This window comes from Balaenoptera musculus, chromosome 12 (assembly GCF_009873245.2).
Source record: "Balaenoptera musculus isolate JJ_BM4_2016_0621 chromosome 12, mBalMus1.pri.v3, whole genome shotgun sequence".
Taxonomy (NCBI): domain Eukaryota; kingdom Metazoa; phylum Chordata; class Mammalia; order Artiodactyla; family Balaenopteridae; genus Balaenoptera; species Balaenoptera musculus.
In genome coordinates this window covers 23,038,547-23,055,693 of record NC_045796.1, presented here as the reverse complement: position 1 = coordinate 23,055,693, position 17,147 = coordinate 23,038,547, and the positions used below count along the sequence as shown (strand labels likewise).

Here is a 17,147-nt window from a genome sequence, read left to right as displayed (position 1 = left end):
ATAACTGTTACATATCTCAATAGATTTAAGATCTATTGGCATAAAATCATTTTTCAGATTATTATTATTGTAAATTTTATCCAGTGAGGCAAATAACCCCATAATTATTTTCTTTGTTGTTAACATAATTGCTTTAAACAAATTAACTTATAAAATCATCATTAGAAACCTGCCACCTCACCCAAAGTAAGTTGCCTTACATACATTTTATAGATAAAAAGTGTTATTAGGAACTTGCAGCCCATAAACTCATCTTAAATTGTTTGTATCTCAAAAACATAAATGATGGGACTGGTTTCCATTCGTTGCAGTGTACAAGGATCTTGTGATGATAAGGTCACTAAAGGTCTCTAGACATTCACAAAACCTTTCACTACATCTTGAAAAGTATGTACCCTGAACATATAAAGCTGGATAAATCATTCCTTCTAAAACTATCAGAGACTATGTGATGGTTTTAGTTCATCTGACTCATAAAACTCGAATAATTATAGTCAGTAGCATATTTATATAATCATCTCACATATGGTTTCATATTTTACCAGCTCCAGTACATTTGCATCCTGAGATCTATATTAACATTTTAAAGGTAAATTAGCATATCCTAATACTTAATAAGTAGGAATTCATAGAAAAATGGACGTTAAAATTTTCTTCTAAAAGGGAGAAAATATGGTTTATATATTAGGTGTTCATAGCAGGGAAAGGCATTAATCAGCTTTCAAAAGCTAAATTTGTCTCAAGCTCATTATTATTCAAAGCAATGAATTTTCCCTGGTAACATGTCACAAAGCGAATAAAGAATGGAAGTTCTAATGATAGCGCAGCAATTTAGCACAGGGTTTTAATTCAGTAATCTGGAGTTTATGCACATAAGACTGATTATATGCACCAAAGTTTGATTCTACAAGCATTTCATAAATTAAAGGAATGCTATGTATTTCAACAATGCAAAATATGATTCAGTATATACTGAAATTAATAAACAGTTGGAGTATACTGCTTTGCCAAATATAAAAGAATCATTACTTTTCTCCACACTAAAGCATGCAACAAAAGCACTTACAATTTCTCATTGTGTCCAACATTGGAAAATTACAGCAAATTGATCACTTATAGAACCTATACTGATGAAAATCAGGGTGAAATCAAGGATAAGCACTGACAAATGAGTAATATTAAGATTGGGCTTCTGAGTTTGACTCTATAGCAAATAATTTCACAAAAACCATTGACTGTCAGACGTTTAGTTCCCTGCAGATACTTGGTTCACAGAAAATTATTTAATAAAACTGAGCATGAACGAATTTTAAAATTTAGTATTTCTGAGGAAGATGAGTAAAGCCTCCAATCAATAAATCTAAAGGGTCCCGTTACAGCGCCATAATGCTCACTAACTCCTTTGGTATTGAAGTAATTTGAAATAATATGAAAACTTGGGCATGTTAAAGGTATATGCTAATACACTCATATTTGTAGTCATCACTAAGTTATTACTAAGAATATTAATCCTGTGCACATAGCCAACCCTAATACCTAAGTTTCTCATTTGCTAATGGCAATTTGTAATAACTTCAGATAAGAGCCCTCCAAAGTCAGGTCTATTGATGCAGATTGTCTCATATTGGGAGAATCTGTTAATTGAAGAATTACACTAACACACCTTCAGGTTTACCTAGGAATCACTTTTAGGAGAAACGGCCATGTCTGAAAATCTTTTGGAATATGTGGACTATTCAAAAAGTGTCAGGAAGCATGGAAGCTTTGGGGAAGTTAATGTGAATCTGAGAGTTAAGAAATATTCCATCTTCCGGCACATCTGAAAGATAAACACCTCAGCTACCTAGAGCTATCTTTTTTTTTTTTTTTTTCCAAAAGCGACTGTGCAAGTTGGTCTAATTATTGCCTCTCTTTCTGCACTTTCTCCATATCCTTCCTTCCTTCCTCTTTAAGATTGAAATGTATTCAGGAACACATGTATTATAAAGGTTTCCAATTTAAAAAGAAAAAACATTTCCAGATTCACTTGGGTGACTGAAGGTTGTGTTTAAGAACCACAGGGAAGGAAGGCATAGGAAACCATCTTAGCAGATGTTCAATAACTCTTGATCTCCATACTCCTGATTCAGAGGCCTGTGTCTGGTCTCAGAGAGAGCCAGAGCAATGGAACATCTGTATGCCAAATTACCATTCTCTCACTTGGGTATGTCTCATATTCATGCTCCCCAAGTGTCTTAGATTGGGTTTCACAAGAATGGACTTTGAGATGATGACATGTGTGCAGAAGGTTTATTGAAGAGTGCTCTCAGGAGTTGACACTGTAAGGAAATGAGGAAAGTAGGACTGAGCAGATGAAGAAACACTTGCCATTTGGTTGCAACTGAAGTCTCCATCAATCCCAGGGGTTGCTCCAGAGCTGGAATGGCCCTTTAGAGTTGTTCTGAAATGCGATGGGAGCAGGCCTTTTAGCTCTGCATCAGCCAGTTTCTGGCCACATATCCTTTCCCTCTGGGAGGGGACACAAGCTTGGGTGAGGCATTTCCCTGCAATGGAGGGCTGTGTTCAGTGAAGAATATATGCATTGCCACCAGCCAATATTCCCAGCAGCGGGGGTGTGGTGCAAAGGCAAAGCGCCATAGCGTTCACCACCCCAAGAAGAGAGCTCTGACTCAATCAGGTTACTTCCACTAAATAAGAACACGTCATTAGGCATGGCCTTCTCTACCATACCTACTCATAGCCAGTTTCAGCTGGTGCCCTAAGAGCTTGTTCGGTCTGTTGAAGCCAAGTAAATTGGCCTGCTTTCACCCAAAACATAAAGCAAGGACTCTAGCAAAATGGGTACTTAAATATTTATAGACTCATCTTCAGTACAACTTCTCAATAACAATCACATCAACAACAATAATAAAATAGTATTTTATGTTAATTTGGTACATACAGTGCTAGGTACCATGTTAAATAATTCTATTTAATCTATCTTACTTAATCTTAATAGCAACCCTATGAAATGTGTACTGTTATTTTTATATTACAGATGGAAAATTGAAACCTAGAAAAAAAACCTGACAAATGTATTTAATATCACATGACTGATAAGTCATGCAACTTAGGGTTTCACACTCCATCATTGTAAGAACTTTACTAAACTATCTACACAACTTATTACTAACCATATACTACTTGACACTTGAAAAGAACTCTGTTGACTTCTTAATTTTAAATGTAAAGTTAGATCTACTGTGTTACAAAGATTGCAAAGTTGGCATTATACTTATTCAAAGCTCATATGATCTTAACTCTTCGGAACATTGTCAAGAACCATGAAACCAGTGTAAAAGTTTTTATGTTTTGGTAGAAATGGAGTAATGAGGATTGGGTATTCTTTTCTGCTTTCTTCATAACAACAACTAGAAAACTGGATCAAAAAAGGTAACCATCATTGTAAAATATGAGACAGCCATTGGAAAACAAGCAGCACAGGACTATAATCACCGAGAAGAGGGAAGCAAACCACGGGAGCCTTGAACACAAGAACTTATTTCCTTGAGGCAGTTTTCAGGCCACTGTTCAGGAAGTGGAAACCCTAATAGAGCCCAAAGTCCTCCCTGAATTTAGGAACCAGAGGCAGCATCTGAGGAGGCAGAGATGGCTAGAATTTGCAGGGCAACGTACTACCGAGGTGGGAGCTAAACAGAGAGAACTTCAGAAATCTGCAGGGGGTTCCACTTAAGGCTTTGACTGAGTACTGATCTGCTTATGCATGAGAAGAAACTTCCCATGGCTAGAGAAAGAACCACCCACTAAGATTTAAAGTACAAGCTGGGCTGAAAGTAATTTGTGTCTCCACAGGAGAGTGGAAAGACCTTGTAAAGCAATGTGTACCCTGTAGAATACTTAGAAACATATTATTTGAGTTGTGAGCCTAAATACGCCATATACTACAAGTTAATCTAAACTCAGCTTTGCAATGCTTTGATCAGGCCTCAAGGGTATCCAACTGATTCCGGTGACCTACCTGCATGCCAGAACAAATTCTAACACTATTGAAAGGATGACAATACAATACAGCAACCAACAAGTTAGGCATCCAGTATTAAAAATTATCAGTTATATAAATACCAGGAAAATATAACCCATAATGAGGAGAAAATCAATCATTAAAAAGAGACATAAAAATGACAGAAATGATGGAACTAGAAAATAAGGACATTAAACAGCTATTAAAATATACTCCATCCTCAACATCATTCATCATCAGGGAAATGCAAATCATAACTAGAATAAGAAGTCACCTCACACCTGTTAGAAGGCCCATCATAAAAAGACAAGAAATAACAAGTGTTGGCAAGGATGTGGAGAAAAGGGAACGCCTGTGCACTGTTGGTGGGAAAATTGGTGCAGCCTCTATGGAAAACAGTATGGAAGTTCTTCAGGAAATTAAAAATAGAACTACCACGTGATCCAGCAATTTCACATCTGGGTATTTATCTGAAGGAAACAAAAACACTAACTTGAAAAGATATATGCACCCTTATGTTCATTGCATCTGTGTTTACAATAGCCAAACATGGAAACAACCTAAGTGTCCATCAGTGGATGAATGAATAAAGAAAATGCAGAATATATATGCAATGGAAAATTATTCAGCCATAAAAAAAGACGGAAATCTTGCAATTTGTAACATGGATGGACCTTGAGGGCATTACACTAAGTGAAATAAGTCACTGAGAAAGACAAATATGATATGATCTCACTTATAACTGGAATCTAAATTTTTTTTTAAAAACTGAATTCATAGATACAGAAAACAGATTGCTAGTTGCCAGAAGTGGGACATGGGGGGGTAAGTGAAATGGGTGAATGGGGTCAAAATGTACAAATTTCCAGTTATAAAATAAACAAGTCATGGGGGTTTAATGTACAGAATGGTGACTGTAGTTAATAATAATGTATTGTATATCTGAAAGTGGCTACGACAGTAAATCTCAACAGTTCTCATCACAACAGAAAAAAATTTGTAACTATGTGTGGTGATGGATGTTGACTAGACTTGCTGTGGTGATCATTTCACAATATACAAAAATATCAAATCACTCTGCTGTATGCCTGAAACTAAAATAATGCAATGTTATTTGTCAATTAAGACAAAAAGTGAAATAAATATATACTCCATCTACATTTACAAAGGTAGAGAAAAATATGAACATGATGCTCAGAGAAATGGAAGATTAAAAAAAGACCCAAATTAAACCTCTACAGCAGGGCTTCCCTGGTGGCACAGTGATTAAGAATCCGCCTGCCGGTGCAGGGGACACGGGTTCGATCCCTGATCCGGGGAGATCCCACATGCCACGGAGCAACTAAGCCCGTGCTCCACAACTACTGAGCCTGCACTCTAGAGCCCGCGAGCCACAACTACTGAAGCCCGCGCACCAAAAGCCCGTGCTCCGCAACAAGAGAAGCCACTGCAATGAGAAGGCCGCGCGCCACAACAAAGAGTAGCCCCTGCTCACCACAACTAGAGAAAGCCCATGCACAGCAACAAAGACCCAACACAGCCAAAAAGAAATAAAATAAAGTAAAATAAATACATTAAAAAAACAAATAAACCTCTAGAGCAGGGTTGACTCTGGAAAGATTGGCAATTTTTTTCTTAAAGGGTCAGATAGTAAATATTTGGGGCTTATGGGCAATATGATCTTTATTGCAAACATTCAACTCTCACGAAAGCAACCACAGACAACACATAAATGAATGAGCATGACTACACTGCAATAAAACCTTATTTTACAAAACGAGTGGGCTGATCCATGGACAATAAATAGTTCACTGACCCCTGTCCTAGAGATAAAAATATCAGAAATGAAAAATGCCCTGAATAGGATTAGCTTCAGATAAGATTCTGTATAAGATCAGGGAAATTAACATAGTGACTATTCACAATGAAACACCATGAGAACAATGATTTATAGAGAGAATCACATATGTTTGGCAACATATCAAGCAGTCTTGATATATACACATATTCTTAGTCCCAGAACAAGATGTGAAGGAGAAAGAAAAAATATTTGAAGAAATAATGGCTGATTTTTTTTTCCAAATGTGTTGAAAACAAATCTACAGATACAGAGAGCTCAACAAATTCCAAGCAAATGAAGAAACTGAGGTTTAGAGTTGTTAGGTAATTTTGCCAATGTATTTTCATTACAAGCTATGATTCAAATTCATGTTTGCTGTTTAAAGAACCCAAGTTTTTACTTATTTGGTAGGCTTCCTCTCAAACTTGACAGAATGACTCTAGTCTCCATAATAAGAGCAAAGATCATATTTATTGAGAAGCCAAATATGCATCAAGCACTGTGCTTCATGTTATCGCCTATATTCTCTCATCTAATTACAGTATCTCTATTAGATAAGAATAATTTTCCCCATTTTACAGATGGAAAAACTAAAACTCACAGTTAAGACAGAATGTTTAAATAACAACCAGTAATGGTAGAAAAAGACATGAACTCAGGTCTTCTGGATTTACAGGCTGTGTTCTCCTATAGAGCTTGGCTATATGGATGGAGTATCTGAAAAAAGAAGTAAAGCATACATATTATATAACTAGAAACCATGTAGTTTAGGAATATTTAAAATACAAACTCATTGATAAAGATGGAAAACAAGGCCTTCAATTTAACCATTAGGTCAAGTAATTACTGGCATCATAAAAATTACTGACAATAAATCTCAGAGCTAGTACAATAGCTCCAAGTATGGTTATAAGACTTAGAATCAAAAAACAAAAAACAAAAACATAGATTGTGAAATTATTTATAAATCATAGAATCCAGTCTTTTCATTTTGGAGAAATGGAAACACACCCCAGAAGGTTAAATAACTTGCCTAAAATAACATCATTGGTTACTGACCCTTTATTCTAAGCCATCCCCAATTGCATTCCAGAAAATACAAATTATTCATGCAGAAGGACAAACCCAGTTTTGGCAGGTCAGAGATTTCAATGAGATGTGAATTGGTTAAGGATTGTGATTTATGAATTGAGGCAGCTATCCAGACTGCCTTATCTCAGCTGTCCTTCTGTGAAGCATGCTCTTGTGAGCACCTAAATTGACCTCTATTCCATCCCATTCAACAGTCATTGGATAGCTCATGTGGAGGGGGGTAAATACTATAACAGTACAAAACTTATATAGAGATCATTTCTTCTTGTTTGCCAGATATAAAATAAGCCAAGATAGTTTACGACACTACTCTGAAGGATTTAATATGTCATGCCTCATTTTAAGCAAGTTCTCAGCAGTATACACGTCAACTACATGCATGTATACAAATGTACATATGTACATACAACACAAGCACACATGCTCTTATGTAAGCCCCATGAAGGCAGGGGCCACAACGTTCTTACATATTACCAATACCTTACACAGCAGTTGATACTGTAGGTGCTCAATATTTATTGTATGAATGAGAAAAATGGGTGAAAAAGCACAAACACATAGAAAAGCATAGATCTAGAGCAATACATATAACTCAATTTTAAAGTACTAACTTAGAGCAGATTATTAAATAGTAATAATAAATAACATATGGATTGATTTTCACGTGTAAGCTGTCATGAATAGTGCTTTTCTACACTTTTAATTTATTCAATACTGTCTTGGGTTCTGCACAGAATCAATGGTTTATCCCCCTTCCGGGTTAGACCACAAAGGTCTTAAATGTTTTTAATCTAAGAAATTTTAGGACATCAAGAATATCTGTCAAAGATTATATGTGACTTTAGATTAGTACTGGAAGATAACAGCGATCAATAAATGCCAGCAATTTGTGTGTATGTGTATAGTAGTAGTAGCAGCAGTAGTAGTGCTAAATCTGAGCTTGCCTTCACCCCTCTATCTGAAGTTAAAAGCTTTAAGCAAGTTTGAGCAAGTAAGCTGGTATGGTTGCCTCAAATTTTTGGCCATTTACTCAGGAAATTGATAGAGGTGTCCTGGTCATTTTTTAAAATCTTTGAGGCTTGGAGAGCAGAGGTAGCTTTTAATGATTAAATTTACTCAAAGCCCACTGGGGTTCAATCCCACTAGTCCTTGCTGAGCAAAAGTCCATGTCTTGTCATCTTAGTAATAGACCCTAACAGAAGAGACACGCCTCCCAAATAGATTAAACAGAGATGAAGAGAGAGACACTGAAAATAGACATGGCATTTGCATGTTATTTATCCTTCCCTGAAACATTCTTACTCTGGCCAACACGAAGTTTCTTTACATTGAAGAAAGTAGTGGTTCTTCCTTGTTTAAGAAAGATTATTAATATGTTAATATCCTGTAGTCTCCACAACAAGGAAAAATGAATAGAAAACAATTGATGGTTCAAGCTCTCATTAAAGACAGGAGGAATAGTCCTCCAAATGCTTTAATAATCCACATGCAACAACCCTGTGAGGTAAATACTATTGTCATCCCCAGGTAAAGAAGCTGAGATTGAGATCTCAAATCTAGCCAAATGGTGAAACCAGTGTAGATTTTCTGACTCCAGAGCCCCTGATCCCAGATACCATGTGGTCATTTCGCCTTACACTGAGGCCAAATGGGAAAGAAACATTGGCTGAATTCATTTCTGTGGAGTCCTTCATGTTTCTCAAGTACTCCCCCAGCATGTATTATACTTGGTTAGCTCTCTGCATGGCCTTTCATATTCACAATGAGATCTGGCCAGGAGCATGGGATAAGGGCCAAGCTCTGCAGAACCATCCAGCTGCTGTGTGCCCTGATAACTCTCTGAGCTCTTCTCAGGAGAAAATAAGAATGTCTGAGCTTATTTCCCCTTCATTCCCTGTGTTTCAGGATCCTAGCAATCAACCTATTAATATCCTCAATAATATCCTTTAGCTTGTCATTTAACAACAAGTAACTCATTCACTGTCTGTCTCTACCTGGTTTTGCCACTTACTAACTGTAACTTTGGATAAATTGCTTAAACCCTCTAAGCCTCATCTGCAAAATAGATCTATAAGAGTACATACTTTACGGAGTTGTAAGAATTTAGAGAGAGAATTTGTTTAAAACACTTAGTAGCAAATAGAAACCGTTCAATAAGCGCAATGCATTATTATTAGCTTTTAACTACAGGAGAGTTCTTTTCCCATCTGTTCTAGTCCTTCTCATGTTCCTTTCACATCAGGAAGTGGGGGCTCAATGTAACAGCACACAAGCCTGACCTCAAACTTTAGTTCTCATAAATTGATTCTAGGATTCTCTACGAAAGAAAGTACATATCCATGATTCTCAAATTGCATTTTGAAACAGCCAAGATTCTTGAATATTAGATTTACTCGATTTACACCCCCAGTCATGTGGTAGATTGTAAAATTACTGCAAATTCTTCATCTTTCCACATCCATGCCACTGGAATGTGACTTCAGATCTTCCCACTATGAGCTGGAATCCAAGTTTGCAGTGAGACTTGCTTTGGCCAATGGAACGTTAGCAATCATAAATCAAGCAGAAACTTGAAAAGCTCTTGCACATTTGGGCTTTTCCATTACTTGCTGCTTTGGGAACTCTGCAATCACCACCATAATAAGAAGCCTGGGCTAGTCCCCAAAATGACAAGAAACATGTGCCATAGTCACCCTTATCACTCCACCCAAAGCCTGCCAACCACCTGACATGAGTGAAGTCATTCTAGATAATCCTTCTGGCAGCTTATCTGCATACTGACCACACATACACGTGAGAATCCAGCAGAAGTCAACTGAGCCAGCCCAGACAAGGAAAAATAATCACCCAAACCATAAGCTAAATAAGTGTTTGCTGTTTGACCATTAATTGAGTGGCTTGCTATGAAAAAAATTCTTAACTGATATAGATATTGGTAACCAAGGATCAGGGGCTACTATAACAAATATTTTAAAAAAACATGACATCATCTTTGGGACCAGGCAGGAGGCAGAAGGTAGAAAAGTAACAAAGAAACTATTACTAATGTCAGGGAAAGCAATGAGAAACTATTAGTGAAGGCTGGAAAAGCAGTGAGGAAACTACTGTGACAGGCTGGAAATATGGTAACCTTTATTATATGTAGTGAGACAATTAGCACAACAGTCACCTGAAATAACTTGGAAGGTAAAAAATGTATTAATTAAATGTTGGATTTGACTAAGTAACATCCCAGAGAGAATACTAAAGGTAACAGTTTGGTACTCCTGGCCACATTTTATAAGGTATAAGAAGAGAGAGATTACCTAGTGAAGGAGCCTAGAGATGAGTTTGCAAAGAAAATTTGGGGAAAATATAGAGGGATCAGGACTTGCTACACAGGAATTCCTTTCTTTCTTTTTTTTTTAATCCCTAGTGTTGGCCAGTAAAACTTTCTCATGTAAAACATGGTTTGAGGGTAAAAAACAAATCATTCATGTGACTATAACAGCCTTGATAAGACTCAAATACTTAAGGCATGACTAATGATCATCTCAATCAATTAGACAAAAGTTTTCTAAAAATCTTAAAAGCATGGTCTCAGAGAAGCTTAATCCAAAAATAGCAGTAAATAAATAAATAAATAAATAAATAAATAAATAAATAAATATCTGTAAAATAATTGTGGGTGTAACTTTTTTTTCCAAATTAATTGCATTAAATCTAATACAGGGGCTTCCCTGGTGGCGCAGTGGTTGAGAATCTGCCTGCTAATGCAGGGGACACGGGTTCGCGCCCTGGTCTGGGAAGATCCACATGCCACGGAGCAACTGGGCCCGTGAGCCACAACTACTGAGCCTGCGCATCTGGAGCCTGTGCTCCACAGCAAAGAGAGGCCGCGGTAGTGAGAGGCCCGCGCACCGCGATGAAGAGTAGCCCCCGCTTGCCGCAACTACAGGAAGCCTTAGCACAGAAGCGAAGACCCAACATAGTAATCAATCAATCAATCAATAAATCTTAAAAAAAAAAAATCTAATACATAGAAAACTCAAAAAGTGATTAAGAGACTTGTACGAGTAAAAGAACTACTAATTTCAATTAAAATAAAATAGTGGTAAAATTGTAGAAACGACTTCTGGTGCCCCAACTTTCTTCTAACAGAAGCAGTTTGAGGAAGATAATCAGCTTTGAATACAGCCATTCTTTTAAATGCAAAAGGGAAGATATTTTCAGCCAAGGACCCACTTCCATTAAGCGGTAGAGTACAGTAAACTAGGGAGCAGCTTTCGGGGAATACTACTATACCTTAATCACGGACATTTTCTCACTCCAGAATAGGAAGAACTGGCAACATTTCCCCTTCAAGATTTCAAAATTGTTATGGACCAGTGACAGTGATGTGCCTCTTGCTGGAGTGGAAGCATCTATTGGAATCATCCTACCCCTTATCACCATTGTATATTGACTTTGTAAGGAAAATAACTTTTCCTTTTGTTTCATTAGATTCTGGATCACCAAGAGTCACCTCTGAGCCACATCCAGATTTGCACATGAGACAAATCACAGAACCCTGGACTCAAACTTTAATGCTATAATTAGATGAGAGTTCTGACATCCTGGGATGAAGGTGAAGACATGTAGGAGAGATATGAATATATGTGATCATAGGACACACTGTGGTAGAATATAAAGTTGGCCACAGATTTTTTTCTGTCCTTGTACCCACAGCTCTGCAACATGACTTTGAAGGTCCATCAAGACATAGAATCTATTTCTTGAATCTGGGTTGGGATTGTAATTCATCTTGCCTAATGTAACATCAGCAAACATGAAGCAAGCAGAGGCCTAAACAATGCTTGCACACTGGGGATTGCCCTCTTTTGCTGCTTTTGGAAACTTGCAACTATTAACATGTAAGGAAGCTCAGGTTGTCACCCTAATTAACAGCCCTACCAAGTATCATACATGTGAGGCCAACCTCACTATCTTATCTGGTGAGTTCACCTTACATTTGGAAAGTAAAACTTGGCATACATCATTCATTTCTTAGCATCTTCCCCTTGGGAGCAGGTTGCCCACAGAGATCAATAGTTCTATTCTGCTCTTTTCATGCATAAATCTTATACAGGAGGGGGGCGCTCCATGCCAGAAAGGCAGCCATGATACAGCATTGACCTGGCCTGCACCTGTGTCTGCCTGAAAGTCACACTTTCCCAAAGAGTTAAGCTATGTCCCTTTTCCAACCAAATCTTTATGGTAGTAAGAGTGTAACAAAGGTGACATTTTGGTGCCCATCTGCCTTATTCCTTTGTCTTATGATTCAGTCGGGTCATAACCCATAAGAGGAAGACCAGTATTATTTATTTTGCCTCTCATAGATCCCAACAATGAAATGATGCTGCATTTTCCTCTTCTACACATGCAATTAAGGTTCAAGACAATTTCATTCATCTCTGGAAAAACACAGGAAGAACTTTGATGATTTTTACAAGTCTGACACTTGAATATATTTGTCTAAACAAAAACATTTACTACTGTACAATGGTAGAAGTCAAAGCAGGATTCCTCTCATGCAAATGATTGTTTTGGCTTTTGGATACCCCTTCGAAGGAATCAACACATAGCGAACCTGGAATTCTGTTTCACAGAAGATGAGAATATATACCAATTTCTCTTACTCAGCAGTTCTGAGGGGTGATTACATTGCCCATTTTTATTTTTTCCTATCCAGTACAACAGTCTGGTTCAACAAGGCCACGGCCTCTTGCTCATTGGTTATAACTACATGTGTTATGCAATCACTTCTCCACTTGCTGACAAGAGCAAGGAAGTCAATTGGAGTTATCACTTTCACAGATTGCAAACAAAACAAAGATGAGAAAAGCAGGTGAAGAAATCAAGTTTGATCAACCATTGGCTGAATAGTGTTATAGGTGGCTGGAAGATAGCAAGCAGACGTATTATCAGTTAGAAGGCAGCCACGTGTCATTCTTGGCCCCTGCTCATTCTCAGTACCCATAACCATGTCTAGCAGATGATGTGTCTACTGAGGACAAAAGAAAGGGAGGGTGGGATTATTCACATGATTTATGCTAGATCCTGGTCTTATCTTGGTTAGCAGTATCCTATCTTTTTCCTTAGAATCGAGATCTAACTGCAGATTTTTCCATGTCTGTGGTAAGTATTCATCAAAAAGACAAAGATAGTAACACATCAGTAATATTCAGTGATGTAATAGCTATCATAACCTGCTTTACAGTTTCTTAAACTTCCCAGAAATCAGTTTTATTCCATGGAAGTAAAAAAGAAAGAATCAGGAATATTTCCCATATACTTATCTTTTCAGACATACCTAAAAGGAAACCAAAAAAAAAAAAGATCACTTGACATTTCAGAGAAAACTCTAAGCTAAAGAGTCCACTGCTTTACGCGCAGACAATTCTTAGGTAACTGAGAGGCACTGAGTGTCAGAACCCTTGCCGGCCTGGCCTCCTGCTTTACTGGCACTCCTGTCTGTCTGGCTGGCTATGCTGACAGTGTAAATCAAGGGATTATCAGATTGACCACATGCCCTAGTCTTTTGTTTCTTTGTTTTTGTTTTGTTTGGGGAGGGAGAGAGGAAAGTTGACTGGAGCCCCAGAGATCTATGAAAAAAAAAAAAGACAGAAAAGGAGGAGGGGAGAGAAATGTGCAGTGATAAGTGTTTTCTGTTGTAAAAGTTATGACAGAAAATAAGAGTTTGATTCTGGCAGAAACAAACTGGCAATGTGGGTCAAGGATTAACCCACAGGGATGCCGGGATAACATCTCCTGAGACATGTCTCTAAATTACATCAAAAACTTCTATGAAGGATGTGTAAGTATTATACAAGCAGCAGCAACAACAATTGTATGAGCCCTATCTGTTATTTTAACCTGATCTGCATGAGTGCTGATGAATAAGTTTCTCTACATGTATGGAGAATAATATAAATATCAACCATTTACTTCAAAATATTCTGAATTTAAATAACTGTAACTAGAATAATTCAGGACGTACTTTTAGCTGTTGGTGCTTTAAAGCTGATCGCTCTCTCAATTTGATAATTGAGAAGAGAAGCTGTAATGACAACTAAATAAACATTATTTGCTTATTAAGATAGTGTGTATACTAATGAATTTAATGTTGGATTTATTATCCAATTTTTTAAAAAGGTACTAGATATACTAAGATTACCTTGATTTTATTGCAAAAGGATTACAGGGGTAAGGGATATTAATTAAATTCAAAGCTTTTTACAAGTTTCCAAAATTATTTATGTCATTAGCAACAAGTCCCTATTTGACTGTTGCACTTCATATTTTCAAAGTGAAAAGGGTAAGAAATCTCAAAATGCAGGATTTGAATTGGGCTTGATGATCTCTAAGTTTCTGTCTTTCTTCGAAACTTCATGAATCTTAAATTTTTTTAAATGTGATAAAGAAAACATCCTTTAAAATATCCCCCTTTAATGTTTGTTTTCAAAAGTTTTTTTTTTCTCCTAAAACTGTAACAGATGAAGCCTCCCACCGTGATCGGTCAATTCCACACCCTTTTCTTTGGATCGGTCCGAATGTTCTTCCTCGGGGTGTTAGGCTTTGCAGTCTATGGGAATGAGGCTTTGCACTTCAGTTGTGATCCAGACAAGAGAGAAATAAACCTCATCTGTTACAATCAGTTCAGGCCAATCACTCCACAAGTAAGTGTTTCTGTGTGCACAAATGTAAACCTTACTCTACACCAGATAAAATTGTTTTCTTTTAAATGTAAAATAATGTCATAATAAGATGAAGAATATTCTAACAGGTATTATTTCTAGAATAATTACCTTTTTTACATATTAGCTGTATATTTCAGGTAAATTAATTGGAGTTGGTCAAGAGTTTCTTCCAAGTCCAGCATTCTATTATCTATTGATGTTAGAATTATACTCCAGGCTTGTAATTAGAAAATGGAAATTGAGTAGATACTGAAATAATATATTTCATCATTATTAGTAATTGGTAGGTGATGACAGTAAAATATGACTACTTTTTCACAATTACTAAGTGTTTAAAGTTTTAAACTCTAAACATCTTGGTAATTAAATGAGACTATGTCCAGCATTACCACCTTCATTATATTATTTTTATCCTCATAAGACTTACAAAACTTAGAATTTTTAAATTAGCCTCTATTGAGGGTCAGTGAATTTTTTGTGTGTGTGTGTGTATTTTTTCATTACGTGTTGATTGATTTGACTAAGATATTTCTGACATACTTTAGGTGTTCTGGGCATTACAACTAGTGATTGTCCTGGTTCCTGGAGCTATTTTTCATCTTTATGCTGCATGTAAAAGCATCAATCAAGAATGCATTCTTCAAAAGCCCATCTACACTGTGATTTATATCCTCTCTGTTTTATTAAGAATTAGTCTAGAAGCGGTAGCATTTTGGCTTCAGATTCACCTCTTTGGTTTCCAAGTAAAACCTCTCTACCTATGTGATGCTGTGTCTCTCGGGAAAAAATTTACTACTATAAAATGCATGGTGCCAGAACACTTTGAGAAGACCATTTTTCTCATTGCAATGTATACATTTACTGTAATTACAATAGTCTTATGTGTTGCTGAAATTTTTGAGATAATATTTAGAAGATTATGCGTTCTAATTAGGCAACGACCAAAAGGTTGATTACCTACTGTCATGCCAAAATTATTTATCAACCATTTTTATTTAGTTTTATCTCATTCAGTGAGTATCTCAATTTCAAACATAAATATCTGTTTTTCAAACTAACCTCAGTGTGTCTAAAATTTATGTCTAGTATAAAATACAATACTCAGTTCTAAGGCAGAGATTCTTGAACAAAACTTTTGTTCCATTTTAATTTTGTCACACATTAGGAAATATACATGGAACTAATGTTAACTCATTTTTAAATAGTACTTTTACAGAGTTCTTTCATACACAACATCTTAATCAATCACAGTATTTTATGGCCAGAGAAACTTTTATTAACTCTTTTACACAGGGTAGAAAAATGAGGCTCAGGGAGATTAATATATGCAATCCTAGGATTCAGCTTTCCTAACTATAAAGCCATTTTCCTTTCCAATTAACTATGCAGCATAAACTTTGAGGATGTAATTATTGTAGTATTCATGTAAAATATAACTTATTTAAGTGCAAAAGTTGTCAATTAATTATTAAGAGTTATTCTATAATTTGATGACTAACTTGAAGAAATGGAGCACTTACATTTTTAATATTATACTTATACCGTTTTCTTGGAATTTTTAATATTAAATGATATGGTAATATGGCCACCAAATAAATAAAAAATGCTATGGAAAATACTGTGCATGGTTTCCTTGTTGCTTGTTGGAAAAAAAAACCCTCTGTGCTCATAGATATCCTACAACTACAGTTTCTATATTCAAGATTATTGAAATAGTAAGTTATATTTATATTAAGCTAGACTTCCTAAATAGCTATGAAATGATTTCAAACGCAATTTTTTAAACTTTTTATTTTATAAAGGAGTATAGCCGATTAACAATGTTGTGATAGTTTCAGGTGCACAGCAAAGCGACTCAGCCATACATATACATGTGTCCATTCTCCCCCAGACTCCCCTCCCATCCAGGCTGCCACATAACATTGTCAAAGGTAATTTTATATTAATTCAGTGCATTTCTTTTTATCTGCCTGTCTTACCAAGAATCACGTCCATACGATATCATTTAAAAACTTTATGTAGGGCTGCCTTATACTGGTGCTTTATTAGGGAAATAAGTATAGTCAGTCAAAAACTGAGGTTTTCAATTTTTTTCTTAAGCATTATTCAACCTATGGTTGATACCATGAATTTCTACATTAATTTTTAAATCATTGAGGCTTTCTCCACAGAAAAGCACAAGAAAAAATCCAATTTACCTTCATTCAACAAATAGCTGCATAGTATCGATTATTAAACACGTACCACATTACAAGTTCAAATACAAAGATAAACAAGATGTAGTACCTTTATAAGATCATATTCTAGTGAGGGGCACAGTGGCATGACAAGAGGCTGGGGGCTGTTGGAAATAGCCCCCTCTGAAGGGAAAGACTATTTGCTCATTGTTTTTGTTTAGAATCACTGGCCCTTAGTGATAATAAACAGCAACAATGTCTAGTATGTTTTATTCTTATTTTTAAATTATCTGTAGATA

At 36.3% G+C, this 17,147-nt stretch overlaps 1 protein-coding gene across 4 annotated transcripts; it reads left to right on the top strand.

Moving 5' to 3' along the window:
• Nucleotides 1-9,733: 9,733 nt before the first annotated feature.
• On the top strand, nt 9,734-16,249 carry GJE1 (gap junction protein epsilon 1). 4 transcript variants are annotated; one of them, XM_036871877.1, is made up of 4 exons: nt 9,752-9,807; nt 13,074-13,109; nt 14,468-14,650; nt 15,217-16,249. In XM_036871877.1, the coding sequence occupies exons 2-4, from the start codon at nt 13,101-13,103 to the stop codon at nt 15,622-15,624; spliced, it is 600 nt and encodes a 199-aa protein (XP_036727772.1). In that variant the 5' UTR covers nt 9,752-9,807; nt 13,074-13,100; the 3' UTR covers nt 15,625-16,249. The 4 variants fall into 4 exon arrangements, with proteins under 4 accessions (XP_036727774.1, XP_036727772.1, XP_036727773.1 ...); XM_036871878.1 differs by lacking the exon at nt 9,752-9,807 and adding an exon at nt 11,333-11,401; XM_036871876.1 differs by lacking the exon at nt 9,752-9,807 and adding an exon at nt 11,442-11,559.
• Nucleotides 16,250-17,147: the final 898 nt, after the last annotated feature.